The 22990-nt window shown below is 46.8% G+C and overlaps 1 protein-coding gene across 1 annotated transcript in view; it reads left to right on the top strand.

The window, feature by feature from the left end:
• The window catches only part of LOC149311503 (SH3 and multiple ankyrin repeat domains protein 3-like), a 425035-nt gene extending 407414 nt beyond the window's left edge, over window positions 1–17621 (top strand). The window contains exon 24 of the mRNA XM_089526562.1: window positions 12486–17621. Coding sequence (XP_089382688.1) covers window positions 12486–13029 — 544 coding nt within the window. The 3' untranslated portion in view covers window positions 13030–17621. The remainder of the gene's footprint in view (window positions 1–12485) is intronic.
• Window positions 17622–22990: the final 5369 nt, after the last annotated feature.

Raw genomic sequence — 22990 nt, 5'->3', positions numbered from 1 at the left:
AAAAGCAGGAAACGTGGTTGTGATTATTGCAAAGATTCATATGCAAAAGTGCAGAGGCACTTGATAAATGTCAGAAGCCCAAAACAGTATTTAATTAAGATTTCCCTGCTTTCTGTAACTCCATTCACTACCCCAAGATGACTAAAAAGAAGCAGAATAAGCCCATGCATGCTTACTGTGTCGCAAGTCCCACTGAGGCCAATGAGGCTTATTTGCAGGTAAGTGTGAACATACTTCCACACTTAGTTATGTAGTATGCATTTGCATAGCTTGTGGCATAAATTTTATATATCCCAGACAAGTGGTTTAGCTTATTGCAGTATCTGGCCTTTTTGTTGTTAGAGTTTTATTTACTTAATTTTACTGCGGAATATACCCTGTTGTACCTGTTGAGCTGCCAACCTGCTGCAGGTGCAGAGTGGGCACATGCCATTCTAGGAAGTGACCAATGTGTTGCAGACCTCAGGAATAGCTCTCAGAGTTGCAGGGATTACAACATCTAGCAACCCATGTTAAAAAAAGGAGGGAGAATTCAGGGTAGAACCAATTGAACCAAGTCACCTTTGTGGTTTCAGGAGAGAGGCTGTATCTGTTCGTCAGTGAGCAGAAACATTTTCCCATCTACTGACCTTTACCAAAGGCGAGTCTCTCTCATGGGCACAAGTACCTCTTCTCAGGCCACTTCTCATTAACCACCAACAGTGCCAACACAGAAAAGGCTGCTATGCCTGGCTTGCACATTCCTGGGGAAAGCAGCAGAAACAATGCTGAATTGCGATGCACCATTCTCATGTGACTCTCCTCCTCCTTTCTCTTTCCTTCCTTCCTTCCTTCCTTCCTTCCTTCCTTCCTTCCTTCTTCCTTCCTTCCTTATCTCTCTCCTTCCTTCCTTCTCAATGCTCTCCTTCAACCCTCCTTCCCAGTCTCCCTTCCTTCACCCATCGCCTTCCCCCCCCCCCTTCACCTGTGGTCACTTGAAAAATCCACTGTTGCTTTGTCTCAGGCTTTGGCTGTTGAATCCATGCGATTATGAATGTCCCATTTCCTCTAGCTGCAGATCAGGAATGTGATTCAATGGACATTGAACTGACCAGAACTGAGCTGCCTCCCAGAATCCTTTGGTGCCAATGGCCTGGATCCCATGACCATCTTTCTTCTCACCCCTCAGCCCTCCTTGGCCAGTTATATCCACTGGCCCCAGGTGGCAAGAACCTCCATCTTCTGTCCCTGGAGGCCAAAAGGGTGTGTCTGTGGTGGACCAGCGTGGACAAGCAGGTGAACAGCGCTGGTGGTGGGATGCCAGAGGTCCTCTCCCCACCCCACCCCAGCCGCTGTCCCGCTGCCCCTTCCTGGTCTGGGGAGAGGGCAGACGCTCCCCCATGCTGATGATGCTGCCATCGCCGCCATCCAGGAGCACCCACCCAATCTTCCAAAATGGCTCCTGGCAGTCCTCCCCTTCCTGAGCCGGTTCCTGGCCAGCAGGCAGTGGCTTCTGGGAGCTGCAGTGGCTCCAGACTGGTTTTGTGATGAAGTCTGTTCATTCTTCTCAGTGTTGTTGCTGGCGCCCTGGACTGATGCTAACATTTCTCTCATTGCCTCTCTTCCTGCTCTCCCATCTGCATGTCTCCGCTGCTCTGTCTAGAACCACCTCAGGCCTCAGGAGGGTGGGCGAGTTGTGTAAGTGAGCATGTTCTCATCTCATAGCAACCCCATGTCCTCTGTCTGTCTGTCCGTCCGTCTGTTTGTGCTGCTGCTGCTATTGCTGCTGCTGCTGCTGTGTGTGTAAGAGTGGGCAGGGTTGGTGGCCTGCGGGGAGGGGGAGGGACGAGGAGGGGCAACGCTTGCTGTGCAGTGTGGATCTGTCCCCGTCCTGCCCCTCTGTGGCCCCTAGCATGTCTGTCTCCCTGTCTTGTGATGTTCTGTGCCACCAAGTCCCAGGAGGAAGCTCCCATCTGAGGCTAAACATGTGGCCCAGAGGAGGCATCCCTGGTGGAGAACGTGAGCGCAGAGGGGCCACCTGGAGGCACCTGCGTTCTGTATCCTTGCATCCTGGAGAAAGTGAGTAGCAAAGGGGTAGCTAACGTATCACCACACCACCGCTAGGAACTGTATCAGTCACAGACATAAGAGGCGGAAACAGCACACTGCCTTGCCAGGGTCCAGCTGTCCTGTGGGGTTTCTTCAGTGGGGAGCAGCTCTGTAAGGTTGCCTGATATTCTCTGCTGTGGCTTGCTCACGCCACCTCCATGGTCCCCTGTGCAGCAGCTCAGCTTCTGTTGCTCTGGGTCAAACCCAGCATGATGGCCAGGGAACAATCTTAGGGCAAGTTGACCCCACAAGCCGGTTCTTTGTGGGTTCCAAGCTCAGTGATCTGGTATTTAGAAGCTCTTCCTGACCCCCTTGGGACACCAACAGAAATGTGACTCCAGCTCACTCAGAGTTTCCTCGCATCTGAACAAGAGTAGGGGTGCTGGGAGGCCATTGAGGCCTGCCTGTCCAACACAATCCTTGCAGAAGCCCAGCTGTGTGAGTGTGTACCCTGGGAGTATGTATCATCAGTTATCCCAAGACCATGGTGTTAGTAGAGGAAGCAACTTTCAAGGAGAGGAGCGCTTGAGACCATATTTTCTTTTTTGTCCTGTCCCCCCACATCCTTGTAAAAGACTGATCTGCACAGGTCAGATAGCAGTGTCTACAAAACAGCAGTCATGGATCTCCTCCAAGTTATTTACAAATGGAGGAATGGGGGCTGTTGTGACATGCACAGTTTACAGACCTGCATGTGTGGGTGGCTCATTCTTGGGAGACTGGTGCTCAAAGAGACTAGGGAAGAGCAGCCAGGAGGTCAGGCAGAGAGAGAGTGTGTGTAGAGGAGACCTTAGCTCCAAAGACTGCTAGTCTTTTTCTTCCATACATGCAAACTTTCCTCAAAGCTCTGGGCTCTACCTCCCCTTCACTCCAGCCCTGACCTTCTTGCACCTTTCAAGGGGCTGACGCAGGCATTCCCTGAACACGTTGTGCCCAATAACGCTTCCATTTGGAACCTCGGTCTCAAAGCCCCTGGGAAGATGAGCTTTGGGTTGGCCTGTGTCACCTCCATCCAGTCATGTGTGATCTTGGAACCATGTTTTGTGTCTTCCCTGTTGCTCCATCCATTGCACACATGCCAGTGCTTCAGTCTAGGACTGAATGTAAGCTTGGCTGGTGTTCTCAGTGCTGTGGCTTCTCCTGTGCCATTTCCTTCATCCATCTAAACATGGGTACGATGCTCTTCCACCTCCAGCAAGCCTGGCCTGGGCACACCTTGCCAAAGGTCTATAGGAAGACAAGCTTTTGAAGCTGGCACTGGATTGTGGAAAGGGAGATGGGAATGAGGAACAGCCATTATTTTCACATTTCTTGGGTGGGAAGTGGAGGCTTAATGTGGTTATGAAGTAGCTTCCCACATTTCATTCCCCAAAATTTCCAAAAAAGTGGTGGCATAGTATGACTGTACAAGAAGGATGGCCCAATTCTTACAGTGAACAGGCACTAGAATCAGCAAGAACATCCAGTCACTTATGCTTTTTGCTGCCACCATGCAAAGCCCACCACAATTTTGCACTCACAACTCCAAGTGGCTACGTGCTTAGCAGCTTGCTTGTCATCTCTCCATAGAAATCTGTTCCCATCTACACATTCGGGTCAGGTATTCCACTGCCCCGTTTTGTCCATCCTTTGACTATTGCAGTCAGTCAGATAAGAAGAGATGCTACAGTACAAACGCTCTGCATGCAAGATCTAAATGCTTGGGAAACCATTTCCCCGATACCATTCTGCTGAAAACCTTGCTCCTCCACTGAAACAGTTCCATTTTGCTTGTAAAGAATGTACCCAGAACATTTACAAATACAAAACCCCTTAAGCACTTTTCAGTCTTACTGAAGTTGATTTCAGTGTGAATATTAAGTTCATTCATTCCATTGAAATGAATGGAAACAGTGTTTAATTTTGATTAGGCCATAACCTGTTATTACATAAGTCCAACTAAAGCCAGTGGGGGAGGCTCACCTAAGAGGAGAGTGGTTTTGAGGATGACACCCACCTGTTGAGAATGTATTTCTTCCAGACAGAGTGCAGATGAGATTGCTGCTGTCTTAACAAAGCAAGGGTTGGCAATAGCATCTGAGAAGATGCTCCTAAGCATTGCTGCAGGCCCACCATTAAAAGCCCTCTGGACTCTCTGCAGCCCTCTCCTACCTTCTCATCATTTGATCAGCAAGAGCCTTAAAATGCAAACAGTTTCATGCGGCACCCCATTAGCTCTTCAAACCACTGCTGTTTATGGCCATGGCGCACTGCTATCCAGTCCCTTGGCCAGGGATTCCCAGTTTCAACTTCAGTAGCTGCATGCAAAGCTGCAGAGACACCACGATGCAGAGGAAGGATTGTGCCAGCTTTGCTGAGAGGCCAAGGTGGGAATTATGAACAGTTTGAGCACACAAGAGATTTAGAGAGATCAAACCTAAATGAGGGATTAAATTCCTTTAGCAATTTCATCCAAGTATGACCACCAGAGCCTCCCAAATAGCCACTGCTGCCGGTGTGGCCTGGCAGAGACGGATGGTGGTAGTTTGCTGAGGGTGGTCAAGCCACGCTGGCTTCTGCAGGAGAGAGTCCCAGTTTTCCAAGAGCTCTCCAGAGTGTTGGAACTATTTGAGGAGGAATGGCAACCTTGTGAACAAGAGGCCTTCAAGAGATCCTGGGCAAGAGTGTTGGGAGATGATGGTATTTGTTGCTGTAGTTTTCAAGGCTTTTAAAATAATCCAAATGATATTTTTGTGGTCTGGTGTCAATCCTAGACAATGAAGAAAGCAGACAGGAGGAAAATCAACTCCTTTGAAAAGTATTGTGGGAGAAGGGTGCTATGGGTAACCATGTATTGCCAAAGGAAATCTCACTAGATAGCTAAATGGCTAAGGTGAGGTTGTCATACCTTAGACATATCATGGGGCAATGTGACCCACTGGAGAAGATGCTAATACTTGGTAAAATGGAAGGCAGTAGGAAAAAGAGGGGAAGAATAATAGAATCTTTATAGAGCTGGAAGGGACCACAAGGGTCATATAATCCAAACCCCTGTCATGCAGGAAGACACAACTGAATTACTCCTGAAAGATGCTAATCCAACATCTGTTTCAAGACCCCCAAAGAAGGGTGTCTACTGTCAAACAGGTCTTACCATGAGTAGGTTCTTCCTAATGGTTAGGAGGAACCACTTTTCTTGCCATCTGAATCCATTGGTTCATGTTCTTGCCTCTGAAGCAGCAAAAAATAAACTGGTTCCATCTCCTGTATGACTTCCCTTCAGATACTTAGACATCTATCATCTTACATCTCGGTCTTCTTTTCTCCAAGCGAAACATATCAAGCTCCCTCAGTCATTCTCCAGAAGGCTTGGCTTCCAGATCTTTGATCCCACTTTGTGCCCCATACTGGGAGAAAGACAGGATAATTTTTGGAAAATGGTCACAAAAACTTTTTTGAGTCTCAAGAAACCCTGATGAGAAAAATACTGGGCTGGCAAGAATCTTCAAATTTCAGTACTAATTCTGTACAATATTTGCACTTACTTGTTTTGTGCCGGAAACAGCATTTTGTTAAAATTATATTTCTGTATTGAAATATTTCCTGCACAAGAAATGCTGTTTCTGGTGCAGAAAATGTTTTCTGTGCAAAATGTCTATGTAAGAATTTTGTGCAAAATTGGTCCCTAATTGTGAAAAGACCCTGAAAACTGTGATTTCTCACAGTGGTAAATCTGCTAAAATTGTATGTTGCTCCCTTTGAAAAGAAACATAGTGAAGAATTAACTCCTGATGGTGACCCTACAAATAAGAGACCTCCAAGGGCCCCATCAACAGTCCTGCTTAGGTCTTACAAACTGAAGGCCATGACTTCTTTGAGTCTATCCACCTATAGTGTGATCCTCATTGTCTACTGTATTCAGCATTATCAAGCATTATCAACTTTTTCAATGATATTATTGGGAAATTCCCTTAAAACCAGGAGTGTGTCCCATAAAAACCCAGAGTGAATTCCCCACCCCAAAAGTAAAGGAGCCCCAAGCCACATCTGCTGCCTGGTCAGCTTGGCGCAACCAAACAGTAATTAGATTAAAATCCTTAAGCCGCATCCACACCACCCTTTCAGATGCCTTGCAACCCCACAAAACTGAGACGTTGTGTGCCAGAAATCAAGAACAGGAATAAAGAAAGCTTTGTCCACCAGACATTACAAAGAATAGCACTGTAAAGCATTTCTGAAGCTCTATGTAAGATGCCATCCACGGTCTGCCAACTAGCCATATGCCAAAGTACAAGACTCTTTGTGACCCCCCCCCCCCAAACACACATACACACTTTCCCTCAGAACAGATGGGACCAGTTCCAGTTGACTCCCATTTAATGATGGTTATCTAGTGAAGTGGTTCATTGATTAAGCCATCATGGACTGGCACCATGTGCTGGGAAATGAGTGGAGGAATTGGACTGGATGGCCCTTGTGGTCTCTTCCAACTCTACGATTCTATGATTCTATGAATGAATCACCTCCTTGGACACTGATTGGGAATCTGCTCACATGGCAAGCTCCTCAGAGGATGGCAGCCATGACATATGGCCAGCTGTTAACACTGGCTGCAGTTGCAGTTAAAATCACTGCATAATGGAGGGTCCTTTCTGGGTTTCTCCCCAGGCTGCTATCCTATTTGACATAATCCCCTAATGTCAACAAAAAAGACTTCCCTATACAGAGAGAGAGAGAGAGAGAGAAAGCAACCATAGAATGATAGAGTTGAAAGAAACCACAAGGGCCATCCAGGCCAATCCCATTCTTCTGCCATGCAGGAACTCTCAATCAAAGCATAACCAACAGAAGATGGCCATCCAGCCTCTGTTTATAGACCTCCAAGAAGAGAGACTCCATCAACATCTCTGAGGGACTGTCTTCCACCATCGAAGAAATCTTACTATTAGGAGATTCTTCCTAATGTTGAGGTGGAATCTCTTTTCCTGTAGTTTGCATCTGTTGCTCCTTGTCCTATTCTCTGGAGCAGCAGAAAACAAGCTTGCTTCCTCTTCAATGTGATACCCCTTCAAATACTCAAACAGGGCTATCATATCACTTCTTAAACATCTCTTCAGGCTAAACATGCTCAGCTCCCTAAGTCTCTTCTCATAGAGCTTCATTCAGACCCTTCACCAATTTGGTCGCACTCCTCTGAACACAGGGCTCCAGTTTCTCAATGTCCTTTTTGAATTGTGGTGCCCAGAACTGGACATAATGTTATTCCAGATGAGGCCTGACCAAAGCAGAATAGAGTGGTACTATTACTTCCCTTGATCTAGACACGATACTTCTCTTGATGCAGCATAGTATTGCATTGGCCTTTTTAGCTGCCACATCCCACTGTTGATTCATGTTCAACTTCTGGTCTACTAGGACTCCTAGATCTCTTTCAGATGTAGTCTTATTAAGTACCCATGAAATGCATTTCATTTTTTCGTCTGAAGTGCAGTACCTTACATTTCTTCCTGTTGAAATTCATTTTGTTAGTTTTGATCCAGTTTTTTAATCTATGCAGGTCCTTTTGAATTTTGATCCTGTCCTCTGGGGCATTAGCTACTGCTCCTAATTTGGTGCCATCTGCTAATTTGATAAATATGCCCTCTATTCCTTCATCCAAACCACTGGTCACATCTCTCCAGGATGAAGAAGAGGAGCCACTGCTGAGCATGCATTGAGTTCAGCTGTTCTAGATGGCCATGAAATCATCTTGGAAGTGACTGGAAAATTGGGAAAGCTGTAAATTTTGGAGATTTACATGCACATCTTTGCCTCCTTGCATCCACTTGCTGATAGTACAAAGCTGCACATCCATAGACATGTTGACTGCTGCTTCTAGCAGTGTGACAGCTTCTCAACCTGCTTGGTGCCCCTGGCCTGGGTAATCATAGGATGGCACAAGGCCTGGGAGATGGCACAAGGCTAGCAGAACATATCTGTATCCACAGCTTCTGAGAGGAAAGAGGCAAGTGGGTCTCTGTGCCATACGCTTCGTGAGTTCTTGCTGGCCAGTGAGGACTTCAGCACCTTTTCCTTTCTGACAGCTAAGCATTTTCTGCCATGTCTTTAGAGTTAGGACTCACCTTTCAGGAGTGCTTTATTTGTGCATTACTGCATGGCAGAATGAGGTTGGACTAAATGGCCTTTCTGGTCCTTTCCAACTCTAAAGACTGTGATTTCATTATATTCATGGCACTACCTCCAAAATATATGTGGGATTTTTAACGGGGGGGGGGGGGGAGCATTTTTGAGTGGCTTCTCCTAGACAGATGCTCGAATTTCCTGGTTTCTATCCAGTGGCCACAAGAGTCCCACACAGGGAACAGAGAAATAACATAGTAAGAGCTTGGATGATGTTTGTTGTTATTTGCTATTGAGTCAACCTCAACTTATGGCAACCTTATGAATGAGAGACCTCCAAGAAGAGTCCCCCATCATCCCCTGCCCTGCTCAAACTCAGGGCAACAGTGGCTTCCTTGGTGGAGCGAATCCACCTGTAATGCATTCTTGCTTTTTCTCTCCTGGCTTCCATTTTGCTGACCATTGTTGCCTTTTCTATTACGTCACATTATCATCTCATGATAGATCTCTCTTTGGGACTTTTTCTAAAAATCAGTTTTCTAGAGCAATTCCTGCTGGCCCAGTGGGGTCTCAGCTTAGACCCTTCCCTTGCTTTCTTGTACAGACAGGTCCTACTAGGTAGCGCTTCATCCCGGTTCTCTGACGACTGCGCAAATGTGCTGCTTTAGCCTCCATTAACCTGCATTCAAACCACATCTCAGCAGTGTCAGCTTCAGGCTTGGGTCTGAACAGACAGTTTCAGATGCAGAATTATGGATAAGCAAGCTTTGTTAAGTGCTGGGCTGTTAAACACTAGAATCATAGAGTCATAGAGTTGGAAGAGACTGCACGGGCCATCCAGTCCAATCCCCTGCCATGCAGGAAATCCAATCAAAGCATCCCCAATAGATGGCCATCCAGCCTCTGCTTAAAGACCTCCAAGGAAGGAGACTCCACTACACTCCGAGGAAGGAGTGCATTCCACTGTCGAACAGCCCTTACTCTCAGGAAGTTCCTCCTAATGTTGAGCTGGAATCTCTTTTCCTGTAACTTGCATCCATTGTTCTGGGTCCTGTTCTCTGGAGCAGCAGAAAGCAAGCTTGCTCCCTCCTCAATATGACATCCCTTAAAATATATAAACAGGGCCATCATATCACCTCTTAACCTTCTTTTCTCCAGGCTAAACATCCCCAGTTCCCTGAGTCGTTCCTCATAGGGCAAGGTTTCCAGACCCTTCACCATTTTAGTCGCCCTCCTTTGGACACAGGGCTCCAGTTTCTCAATGTCCTTTTTGAATTGTGGGCCCAGAACTGGACACAATATTCCAGGTGGGGCCTGACCAGAGCAGAATACAGTGGCACTATTACTTCCCTTGATCTAGACACTATATACTTTTATTGATGCGGCCTAAAATTGCATTGGCCTTTTTAGCTGCCGCATCGCACTGTTGACTCATGTTCAACTTGTGGTCTACTTGGACTCCTAGATCCCTTTTACATGTAGTTTCATTCAGCCAGGTGTCCCCCATAATCCTATATCTGTGCATTTCATTTTTCCGCCCTAAGTGCAATACCTTACATTTCTCCGTGTTGAATTGCATTTTGTTAGCTTTGGCCCAGCTTTCTAGTCTATTCAGATCATTTTGGATCTTGATCCTGTCCTCTGGAGTATTAGCTATTCCTCCTAATTTGGTGTCATCTGCAAATTTGATACGTATGCTCCCAATTCTGTCATCCAGGTCATTGATAAAGATGTTGAATAGCCCTGGGCCCAGGACAGAGCCCCACTGGACACCCCACTGGTCACTTCTCTCCAGGATGAAAAGGAGCCATGGCTGACCATCCTTTGGGTTTGGCCGGTCAACCAATGACAAATCCATGTAACAGTTACCTTGTCTAGCCCACCTTTTACAAGCTTGTTTGCCAGACTGTCATGGGAAACCTTGTCAAAGGCCTTACTGAAATCAAGATCTACTACATCCACAGCATTCCCTTCATTTTATCAAAGAAAGAGATAAGGTTTGTCTGGCATGACTTCTTTCTCTGAAACCCGTGTTGACTTTTTGTGATTATGGCATTGCCTTCTAGATGTTCACAGACTCTCTGTTTAATGATCTGCTCCAGAATCTTTCCTGGGATTGATCTCAGACTAACTGGAGGATCATTGTTGGGATCCTCTTTTTCCCCCTTTTTGAAGATGGGGACAACGTTTGCCCTCCTCCAGTCGGCTGGGACTTCTCCTCTTCTCCAGGAGTCCTCAAAGACTATTATGGCCAATGGCTCCGATATGACATTTGCCAGTTCTTTTAATACCCTTGGATGGAGTTCATCTGGTCCTGGAGACTTACATTCATTGAGATTAACAGGGTATTCCTCTGCTATCTCTTTACTTATTCTGTGCTGAAATTCCCCTATTCTGTCCTCTGCTCCATTATCCTCAGGTTGAGCACCCTTTTCCTTTTCTGAGAAGACTGAGGCAAAGAAGGTCTTGAGTAACTCTTCCTTTCCTCTCTCTTCTGTTAGCATTTTGCCATCTTCTCCACGCAGTGGCCCTACCATTTCCTTCTTCCTTTTGCTGCAGACATATCCAAAATATCTCTTCTTATTCTTTTTAACCTCTCTAGCAAGCCTGAGCTCATGCTGCGCTTTAGCTTTTCTGACTATACTCCTACACATGCTCCACAGCTCCTACACTGCTCCTCCATGCCACGACCCACAGGTTCACCAAAATCTTTCATTGCTGCCTTTTGTGTTGTTTGTCCTTGTGGCTAGGAATAGGACAGCCTGTTCATCAACAGCTATAAAAGACAAGGGCTTGGAGATGCCTCTGCTGTTTCCCAGCCCCTTGACCACTGCGTGTAGCATTAGGCCAGAGGTCTGACAAATGAAGGCCTTGTTTTGTTCTGGCCTATTAGCCTCTGCCTTGGAAATCCAGTTGCCACCTTGTTCTCCCAATTAAACCATTCAGAACAAATGGCTTCCAGTTCCTCCTTTGAGGCCTGGCACACACATGCACTGGGCAAGGGCTCTCAGACTCTGGCTCAAGTGAGTACAAGCAGAGAGGCCTACAGACTCCCTCATTCAGAGGAAGAACAAGCATCTCAAGGCAAAGGATCACATGCAGCAGTGGCCAACAGACAGTAACACCAGTTGGCACATAATGGAAATGCAGAGTTTATAAGTTAAAAACATTGAGCCATTTTTGCAACCGCAAAAGTTGGGCATCCCAATGAAAAGCGTAAATGGTGGCATGCCAGCACAAGACTTGCTTTTTGTCTCACAATCCCATATGATCAAGTACTGTATGCACTGAGGCAAAGAAGTATTCCTCTCAAGATAAACGAACATGAAGGGGAAGGGATGCTGCTCACAGTCCCATCAAAGGAGCTGCCTGGGCCAAGTGGCAAAACATCCTCAATGCCTTTTTTGTGGTCTAAGTGCCCTCAGAAAACTCACAATCCAGGTTCTACCAGCACAGAAGAGAAAAACCCTCCGTTTCCCCAAGCCAGCCATTTTGCTTATTGCAGAAGAAATTCTTTGGGGTTCTTAAAACCCACAATGGTTTTTCAGAGATGAAGAAAATGGAGGAACAAAGCAAAAAGTCTGGCACCCTCCCACACACTGCCATTTGCCTGCCTCACTCAAACACATACACTGCTAACTTCACAAGCTAAACCCACTCTTGTTGTTGTGGTACTTTCAAGTCATTTCTGGTTTATGGCAACCCTAAGGGAAGATCTGTTCAGAGGACAGTTTTCTCTGAGGCCAAGAGAATATGACTTGCCCAAGGTCACCCAATGGGTTTCCATGGCCGAACGAGGATGTGAACCCTGGTCTCGAGACTTAGCCCAACCCCCCCAAATGACCAGACCATGTTGGCTCTCGCCCACTTTGCCTGACCTCCAAAGGCAAATAGCTCAGTAGCCAGAGGAGAGGTTGTGAGGGCCATTTTCCCTTCAGAGATTCTACCTTCTGGAAGGAAGCTAAACCTATTAACATTATGCAGTTCACATCACTACTTTTACTAATGCAAATATTTATCTCCAGCCTTTTATCTCCAAGCCAAGAATCTCAGGGTGGTTTTCCTTTCTGTTTACTAAGGATTAATAGTGAGTGAGCGCAGAGGAGGAGAGTTTGAGAGGGTCCTGCTTTGCCTTGGGGTGCAAGGGGGTTGTTCCCTGGGGCTCTGCAGAACCACAGTAATCCCCTGCTCTCCTTTGTAGGTTTTGTGTGCGTGTGCGTGTGCGTGTGTGTGGTCGGGTACCTCAGTGCCTCCCTCACCCTCAACTTTGCTTTGTTGCCCTCTCTTTCTCTCTGCAGACTTTTCAGTAGTTTAGGAGAACTGAGTACCATTTCCCAGCGCAGCTCGGGCACCACGTATACCATCCGGCCCGGCAGCCGCTACCCTGTGACCCGACGCACTCCCAGTCCGGTGAAGTCCGCCCTGGACAGGACAGACCCGCTGAGCAGTGTCCGGCCCTACGGGCTCACCCCACCCACCATCCTCAAATCTTCCAGCCTCTCCATCCCACATGAACCCAAGGAGGTGCGCTTCGTGGTGAGGAGCGTGAGCGCCCGGAGCCGGTCCCCGTCCCCCTCTCCTTCTCCGGGGCCCCCGCTGCACGCCCTCCATCCGCCGCGGCCCTTCATGCAGAAGCCCCTTCACCTGTGGAACAAGTATGATGTGGGGGACTGGCTGGAAAGCATCAACCTGGTGGAGCATCGAGACAAGTTTGAGGACAATGAAATCGAGGGCACCCACTTGCCGGCCCTGACTAAGGAGGATTTTGTAGAGCTGGGGGTGACGCGGGTCGGGCACCGCATGAACATTGAGCGGGCACTCAAACAGCTGGTAGATAGCTGACCATCCCGGCTGGTGCTGGCCTCCTCCTCGCAGGGGCCAGACGGGACATTTCTACTAGACGAGTAAACAGGAACCCGTGGGATTCTCTTTCTATTCTACTCTGACCACTGCACTGAAGGGCAGGGAGCTGGCAAGTACCTACTCTCTCTCCCCCATCTCTCTCTCAATCTCTCTCACACGCACATGGGAGGCCAAGAATGCCGCATGGAAATGCACCCCTCAACCCACCCCAGAGCGGAGTGGGGGGACTGGTCTTTCTATCGCCTGGCGTGCCCTTCCCCAAGAGAGTCACTGCGGGACAGGTGCTTCTGGGGAACGGGAGAGGGTGCCCCATTATCAGGGGACACCTCTTGAATGGGTTGTATGTGTATGGGGCGCAGGTGGCAGGCAGGTGGCACTAAAGAGGAAGGGCCTTTCTGGGTTGGATGGAGACCAGTCAGTTTGGGTTGCTGGGGATGGGGGGAAAACGAGAGGAAACTGAGGGGAGCACATCGGTTAACAGCAGTGTTTGTGCTTTGTGGCTCTGGTATGCCAGTTGTCTTGCACAGAAGGTAAAACGCACATCCTTAGAAAGGGTCTGAATGGGCCCAGTGGGCCAAAGACTTCAGCCTGGGTGTGCCTTCTGCAAATAGTTGTGGAGAGGGAGAAGCAGGCTCTGACTGGCAATGGCCACGAAGGTCAGAAGAGCCCTGGTACCTTGGCTGGGCAGCACCTTCCAGGATGCTGGGGAGAGGAGTGGCGCAATACCAGAATGCATGTAATGGCTGTCTTGCTGGCGAAGCAGAAAAGGAAAGACAAATCAGAAAAGGGCTGGCCTGCCCACCCCTAACTCATGCACACAGACACAGACACACAACCAGTATCTCTAAGTCCTGCTCCAACAGAACCATCTCATTGGGAGGAAGGCTGGAAGACTGATATGGACTGGGTGGGGGGTGAGGGTGCGAGAGAAAGAGAGAGAGAGAGAGACCACATACACAAAGAGAAGGACCTGCCTTTTGGAAGACTGTGTTCCTTGGCCCTGGTGAGAGAGGGCTGAAGTCGCATGGATAGAAGCATGTTTGGGGGCATCCAAGGGGGCAAGCGGAGAACCCAGCCGCTTCCGCTTTGCCAACATTCATGGGGAGGGGGGAGGTCGCATTTTCTTGGGGGTCGTGGGACGCATTTGAAAGAGTCTCTATAAATCTCTGTGCATTTCTGTAGGTTTGGCAGTCCTATTGAGAAGGATGCCAATGCCAGGATCCCGCCCACTCTATCCTAGTCACTCATTTTTGCATCTTTTTAATCAGCTATATATTTGAAAAGGAAGAAAAAAACAAATATCTATATATCTATATCTATAGCCACATTGTTTTGTTATGGTTTACTAAAGCTATATCTGGCTAGAGGGAAAGTGGGGGGCTTGCTCCCCCCTTTCTGCAAAGCTTGTGGGAGTTTTTAGTGACTGAATGAATGTGAGAGAAACAAAAGAAAAAATAGTCTTTTTAAACTCCTTTCAGATGCTCTGAATTTTACAGATTTGGGGGGTGGGGAGGGGAGGGGGGAACCAAAAGACAACCTTGCACTTGGTTTTGGGGACACACCAAGTCTTCCATCCTTGCTGGGCAGAGCTGCGGGACAGACCCTGGCCAGAGCTTCCCTTGCCTTAGCCCCATCTCTTGCCTCCCTTCCTGGGGTCCGGTGGGGTGGGGTGGGGTGGGAGCCAGGGAAGGGGGCAGGACGGCCCCTTTGCATCTACTGTAGTCTTTCCAAGTGCCAGGAATGCCCATGTTGCCAAGACAAAAGTAGGGGGAAGCCCCACTGGGGAAGCTGGAAGAAGGCAGAGGAAGCCCAAACCCCTTTCAGGAACCCAGGCCCTGGGGCAAGCAGGAAAAGGAAGGAGACCTGCTCTGAACTGGGGTCAGGTAGTGTCCCTCAAAAGGCATTTCCGTGGGGTGGGGGTGGACCGAAACACCTACTTGACAGCCATCTGGGGACTGCAGCAAATAAAACCCTATGCTGCTCATCTCCATCTGACAAAATGCCTCAGCTGGTAGATGGACACAGATAAAATGAGGGGCCCATGCACTCTGTCAGACCTCCATTGTGGACTTTGCTTCCTTTATACCCCTGGTCTGTTCCTCAGGACACAGCCAGAAGTTCAAGGAGATGCCAGCCCCTCCAGAAAGAAGGACCCAGAAAGACATGGGCAGCCTTGACCAAGCCTGCTCCGAGTCTGGAAGGGAAACATCATCACAGTTTTCTCTGCCAGAACATCTGGTTGCATGCTTCTGAGCCTGCCTGCCCTACAAGGCACCCAGGAGGACTTGAGGGAGGGAGTGGAGGATGAAGGTGTAAGAGAGAGGGATGGGCACAGGCCTCCTCCCCAGCTTAGGGCCAGGCTTCTGGCTTTGCCTGTGGATGCTGGGGTCTGCCTCTGCAACATCCCACTGGACTGCGTTGTTCCCTTCAACAAACTGTCCCATCTGCGCAAGAAATGTTCTGCCCCTAAAGTGGGTTGGTGTGGAGCAGTGTGCCCCAAAGTGCATTTCCTCAGAAAAGGTATTAATTCTTCTGGTGCTAGAGGGGCAGAAGAGGGAAATCCTCACTTGCCCTCACACATCTCTTAACCTTTCCAAGCTTATTCCAATGCAGGGAGGGGGAAGTGGCAGGTTGTCGGCCCAAGGATGCACAAAGACACAGCATACACCACCATCACCACCCCCAAAACTATTCTTGTTGAATGGATCTTGCTGGGAGATGGTGGGGGTGCTTTGCCAAGTTTCCTTCCCGTAGGCAGGGCTGATGGAGGGACGGAAGGGCTGGTCACTAACCGTCCAAAATCAGCCCAGGCAGCGTAAACACTCCAGCAAAAGATTTGCAGCCACCTCAAGGAGGGTTGCTAATCTCTGACCACACTTGGGCTGTGAGGCTATCTGTGTCTGCACCCCAGGAAAAAGTGCAACAGGTACTTTATACCTGCTTGGGCTTCTGTGCCATCACCCCATTGAAAGCAATGAAACCTTTTTTGAGCCCAACCTACTCAGTCCACTTTTTAAACAGCATGTCTGAAAACAGTGAAAGTAATATATGCTGCCATCATTCCAAGCTTATTCATACACTACAGTCTAGTTAAAAACCCTATACAGTAGACACTCAAAATGCCACAACAGTCTTTCTCACCCTGGTGTCCTCCAAATATGTTGGGCCACAAGTCCCATCTTCTCCAACCATGGCAGCAGCTTAAGGAGTGCTGCCTCATTCCACCACCTTAAACTCTGTATGTCTTGCCTCACCACTTAATATCCAGTATTAATATATTTATAGCACAGTCCTCTGTATGTGTACTTGCAGATAGGTATGACTCTCTTTGCTATGGCTTACTCCCTTGCGATTCTCCATTTTCAGACAGTAGACAGGCCGACTGTAAAGCCAAATCCCATATTGTCCAATGTCAGGGGTGCTGACATCAACCTCGAGAGCATCCTTTTACACCTAATATCCCCCCAATGTGCTGGTAGCAATCCTCCAGCCTTTGCCACTCAGGCTCTGTCCTCATGACCACAATCCACAATGTGCATGAAACACACTAACCCCTAAAACAGGCTTAATGCTATCAGATTAAAACCCTACTTTGCACTCTCCCTGAAGCTTCCAGAAATAAAAATGTTCTGCCTTTCATTTAGGATTGCTTCCAAGCAATTACATAGGCAAGAGTAGGCCCACCCAAAGGCTCTGGCCTACTCTTAACATACAACCAACCTCATGTTTTGAGATTGCTGAAACCAGAAACAAAAATGACCACATTATCTATAGAGAGCAATGGTATGTGCACCTCAACCCAACACACCATAACCAACCCTGTGGGTAGGATGGGCATGTTTTACTTTTAGCAACCTAGATTGGCATTCCTTTTAGCAAGGAAGGAATTGCTTCTCTTTGCAGCCTACCTACCGCTCTGCAGCACGCTAGCCTTCCTCCTCAGCAGCGTCGTACTGCCCCACAACCACCCTCCCTCCTGGACCCCTTCTTGCCCCTGAGAGTGGTTGGAGTCTTGTTGGTTGGCTATCAGCCTGAGTGCAGGCTCTTTTGAAGGCCCACACTGTCGTGGGCTCAGTGTCTCTGTCCCTTCTGCAGCTGTTTCTGGGACAATGTGAGGAGACTTTGCCTGCACCCGCTGCCTCCTCTGGATGGAGGCTTGAAGACTGCAGACTGTAACTTATCTGCAGGAAGTTCACTTCAGGACTAGGAAAAGCTGGATGCCTTCTTCTTTCCTCTGGAAAGCCCTCTGCTGCCCTGGTGCTCTTTTTTTCTTCTTGGGAGGGCTGGAGAGCGGCAATGAACCCTTATTTCTGCTGCTCCTCCTCGCGAAGGCCGGCTGAGCCCCCTTGGCATGGGGCAGGGCCGCTCAGCTTCTAGCTACTAAGCAGCTGCAGCCGTAACTGTGTTTGCAAACACTGGGTGATACCCTGCGGCGCCGAGATGTCGGCCGCAGGGACACCACGGCTAAGTCCTGGTCAGGCATAGCACACAAAAAGGAAAGAAACCTCCAACCAGACCAAGCTGAAGTTGGGAGCACTGATGGAAAGAATAGTGGTAATTGTTTATGCTTAGGTTGAAAAAAGAGTTTCCCGTCAGTCAGGAACCCCCATCTGGAAGAATAATAGACCAGCAACAATTCTGTACAATTTTCTCTTATTATTCGACATCCCAAAGTGTTGCTTAGGATTTTTCTGCAGAGGGAAATGAGTTTTCCGTGCAAGAGAAAAGAAAAAACATCCAGGTGGGAATCTTGTAGGGAGGTTATGTCTTCATAAGTGCCACACACTGATACACATTGGTCTTCATGTGCATCAGGCATTCTTACAGGTGTCCAGTGTGCATCTTTGCAGTTCACTAGCAAGATTTCTCAGTACCTCTGCTATGGAGCTAAATAGACACAAAGTTATGTAAGTAAATAGAATATAAGATTCTGGAACCTTTTTTATCCAGAAAATAGACTTCCTATGCAGAAAACCTGTTTTCTCTGCAAAAAAACTGTTTTTTCATGCAAAAAACCTCCACCTGTTTTTCTCACCAAATAATTCCTGCTCAATGAGAGATTGTAATAGCAGGAGAATAATGCGGAGAAATGCTTGCTTTTCCCTTTTCCCCCAGCTGGGCAAAAACTTAATTGTCCATCCTCGCATCCAACAAGAAAACAATTCAATTACATCCCTAGTAGGAACCCTGCCTAAATCTCTCTGAAACTGGTCCATTTTCTGTAATTGCTCTCTACTCTTTTGTAAACCATTATTACAAAATGTAAAGCATCTTCTGTGTGTAATGAGAGAATGTTGGTGCATAAATGGGGTAAAGAAAAATACAGAGCAACTTGAGGTCAGAACCACTGAATTCAGAGCTGGATGAGACATTAAGACTCAAGAAGAATCCATGTCCAAATCCCCCCACCCCCAGATGCCAAAGACCCCAAATCCAGATGCATGTTTGCCAAATCTTATGGCATTCTGGAGAACTTCACAATTTCTCTTTGGAGGTATCCATCAAATCTCTCCTTTGGCCAATTTAATTCCTTTGAAACTAGCTTTGGCTGCTTCAATTCCCAAACCAGGCCTGGAGTAAACCCTAGTAAACTTAGTGGGATTACCATTTTAGTAAACACACTTGGGACTCTGCAGTTTAGCACTCAAACAAATTAGCATTATAATTCCAGCACTGACAGTACTATCTCAATTCAAAGACACAGCCGTGTTAATCTATAGAATCAGTACGTAGAAAGAACTGGTAGCACCTTTGAGACTAACTGAAAGAAAGAAATTGGCAGCATGAACTTTCTTAGACTTCAGCCTGCTTCCTCAGATGCATTAAAATTAAAATTAAATTAAAAGGCATCTGAGGAAGTAGCCTGAAGCCTACGAAAGCTCATGCTTAAAATTCATTTCTTTCCGTTAGTCTCAAAGGTGCTACAAGATCTCTTTACATAACATTGACTAAAGATTGTCCAAAAATGATCCACTCAGCTCTTCACTTAGGCCTTATCTAATCATTTTATTTACAAGGTTAAAGAGGGCATTTTCTTCTCTTTAGAGTAACACAATTACAAATATTTTTGCTAACTGATTAAATTCATCACCTAATACCCCATCACTTACCTCCTAATAAATCAATTAAACCCAAGCATTCCTTTTCCCCTAACAATGCAAACAAAAGTCTGGCCAGCAAGGGCCTAAATAACGCAGTTGTTTGTAATTTTATAGTAAGACAGACTTGGCATCCTATTGCCAAGTGTTCAGTATGGGGGACCAGACCAGTCAAAAGGACCCTCCTTGTCGTGTTTTAATCCAAGTGAGAAGTCTTGGAAGCAGCACCCTCCCGGCAGGCTCTAGAAAGAACGGGAAAGGAGGCAAGGATCTATTTACTTGATGGGACGCCTTTTAAAAGGTTCACCAAACATACCCTCAAAGAAAGGGCCAGGGAAGACAGGCAGCAGCAGCTCCCTTGGAAAGAAAAGTGACTTCCCAGGCTCTGCTTAAAGTCCTGCCAGACACGCTCCAATTTCAAAACGAAATCCTTGCCTGTCTGCAGAAGAAGCAATGGCTGAGGCAGAGCCTTCTACTTTGGAATAGAAAAGTGATTGACCAAGTGTCAGTTTTGCTCAGTGGCTTGGAATCTCCTGTTTTGGCCCTGAAGGGATAATAAGGTGGGAGAAGGGGAAAGTGGTCTCTCCTGCCCATCCAGTTTGCCCACTGACTTAACAGGCTTTGTCTTGAGTTCTAAACCAGATGCTTCTTGCTTCATAGCCTTGCAGACACTTTGGTAGCCCACTCCCAGGGCTCTGCCCATTCGCTCTTGTTTTTGCTTCCCCGGTTGTAAAGAAAGGCTTCATGCATTGTTCCTTTCCACTCATGCTGTGCTCCAAGATGGCCGCTTTGCTGGAAGGAACGTTTTCCGTACCCGGTCCCTCCGTTGCCACCACCGCTGGCTCCGCAAGTGCCCATGTCTGCTTTCACCTCAACAAGGCTGTTGGCTTTCTTTGCAGTTCAGTCAGTTGATGTTGCTCGGTGTCTTGCTCCCAGCTGGAGCAAAGGGAACTGGTTTTCATTTGTAGATAGCTCCTTTCCAATCTTACTACTCTACCCACAAGGGCAATTCTGTCCCAATTCTCTCCAGAGCAAGTCATGCCTTTCATTTCAAAAAGCCATTCTGGAGAAGGCAGGCAAAGGAACCTGGCCGAGACACCTGAGCAAGAAGGTCATTCGTAGAACCAACCCCAGGTAGGCAGCTGGGGATGATCCAGCCGCCCGCGGACCTACTGTGATTTCTCATGGCTTCTCAATGACTTTTTGTTACCTTCTGTACAAATTAAAGACAAAAGAGTTTTATTCTCTTTGGAAATTTTATTTTTTAAGGTTGTTGGTTTTTAATTTCCATTTTTTCCCTTTGGTCCACTAATTTTCCTATAGTCATAAAGTTGGGTTTGTATTTCTAGACTTTCAGAAGCAAGGAATTTAAATCCTCAGCATTAACCTCTCAATAGTGAGCTGCTATACTACCTGCTGCTCGCTTGAGAACGGAAATAAAGTACAATACGGTTTAATTTTCTTTTCCTCGCTCTCCTGAACACACAGAGAATATACAGAAGAGGTACACACATACCGAAAAGCAACTCCCGGTCTCATCCCCCTGTCTGTCTCACACACACACACACACACACACACACACACACACACACACCTGTGCCCTTTGGTTTGTTCAATTGTTTTTTAATTGACAGGGTCAGTTTGACTTTCACCCCTTATTTTATATGGATTTCCTGAGATCTCTCCTTCTGCAAAATAAGAGGGGAGTGGATCACACACCTCCCTCTCCCTGACGTTGTGATATGCCCCCCACACACAGAGATCTATGTTTCTTATATTATATTATTATTATTATTATTATTAATATTATTATTAATATTATTATTATGTAATAAATTTGTAAGAAACCTTTCAACTGGCTCCTGCTTCTTTGTTTCATCAAGGGAGGGAGGGTTCAAATCCTGCACAAACATGAAATGTATGTACCGTTACCCATTTTACAAGTAAAGCATCTAGGTCTGGAACCCATATTAGCAATATCCCACTGCTGTCCCTCTGGTTAGGTATCTCAGGTCTGACCTGTGGCCTGGGAACATGACCTTTTTCGACGACAATCCCCCAAATCCTCCAGCCATTGGCCATGCTGGAGATTCCAGGAGCAGTATTCCTTTATTTATTTATTTATTTGTTGGTTGGTTTATTTTTAAAAAGATATGTTTCCAAATGCCAAACCAACTAAAATCTAGGTATCTGTTTCAGTTTGTCATCAGCCTTGCACTATTCATGTATTCATAGCTCTAAATACTAAAGTTAGGATACTCCATGCCATCGTATTTCCAGTTTCTATGTACAGTTGGACTGCCCCATACGAGGGCTTTCCATACACGGACTTGAGGTCATGCGAATGGGAAGCCTCATGTAGATTAGTGGCGCACGCGCACGGGACATGCACACCCCATTCATCTAAATGGGGCTTGAGCATGCACAGAATTCATTCCATGTCCGGGGGGGGGGGGGGTCCAGAAAGGATCCCCTGCATAAAGCAAGGGTCCACTGTATGGTTATGAAAGCTAGACAGTGAAGAAAGTAGATAGGAAAAGAATCCAGTAATTTGAGATGTGGTGCTGGAGGAGATATCTCCCGATACCAGAGATGACTAAAAAGACAAATAAATGGGTCTTGGAGCAAATCAGGCCTGAACTCTCCCTAAAAGCCGAGATGACTACACAGAGATTGTCATACTTTGGCCATATCATGAGAAGACATGACTCCCTAGAAAAGACAATGACGCTTGGCATGGTAGAAGGCAGTAGGAAAAGAGGAAGGCCGAATTATAGGCAGATAGACTCAATCAGAGCCACAATGCTCTGCAAGACCTGAGCTGCGCGGTGGAGGACTTGGAAGTCTCTCATTCATAGCTGCCATACATCATCAAAGTTGTCTTGACAGCAGATCATGACAACAATATTTTCCCTGCAAAGCACAAATTGCAAGAAAGTGTAGCGTAGTGCATACAGCGTTTCAGTTTAACTCACCACAAGGATAATAATAATAATAAATAATAATAAATTTATTTCTACCCCGCCCTTCCATAGATATGATCAGGGCGGCTTACAAAATTTAAAAACAGTACAATAGAAAAGAAAAATTCAAATATAAAAGTTAAAAACATTACTACAAAAACAGGAACAGGAGATCAATAAAATACGCGTGTCAAGGGCAGAGAAAAAGAAGAGTTAATTTACAGCAAACCGGGGTCAAAAGGGGAAAAAAATAAGGGGCAGGAAAAAACAATCTAACTAAGGCGGGAAGGCCAACCGAAATAAATACGTCTTCAGATTTTTCTTGAAGATAGCTGGTGAGGCGGCGGAGCGAAGCTCTGCGGGGAGCTTATTCCAAGATGAAGGGGCAGCGATGGCAAAAGCCCTCTGAGAGGTCCGTACAAGGTTAGACCTAGGGACCTCCAACAGGTTTGTCCCGGATGTTCTGAGTGTGCATGAAACACGACATCCTCATTTATAACCGCATCCATTTTTCCTTCAGTGAAAAATGGAACTTATTTTTAAAAACAGGTCAAATAATAAAGATGATGGTGATGGTGATGATTTTCCCACCCTTTCCCCAGGTTTCTGACTCAAGATGGTCAAAACAAACATAGTTTAAAATTCATACCAGTAATGTAGTAAAAAGAAATTAAGCAATCATGCCCTATGAGGAAGGACTAAGGGAGCTGGGGATGTTTAGCCTGGAGAAGAGAAGGATGAGAGGTGATATGATAGCCCTGTTTAAATATTTTAAGGGATGTCATACTGAGGAGGGAGCAAGCTTGCTTTCTGCTGCTCCAGAGAACAGGACCCAATGGAGCCATGGAAGCAAGCTGCAGGAAAAGAGATTCCACCTCA

This window comes from Sceloporus occidentalis, unplaced genomic scaffold, assembly GCF_023333645.1.
Source record: "Sceloporus occidentalis isolate IW3139 unplaced genomic scaffold, rSceOcc1.0.p SCAF_5, whole genome shotgun sequence".
Taxonomy (NCBI): Eukaryota; Metazoa; Chordata; class Lepidosauria; order Squamata; family Phrynosomatidae; genus Sceloporus; species Sceloporus occidentalis.
The sequence above is the reverse complement of the archived record's forward strand: the minus strand, read 5'-3'. Positions and strand labels throughout refer to the sequence as shown.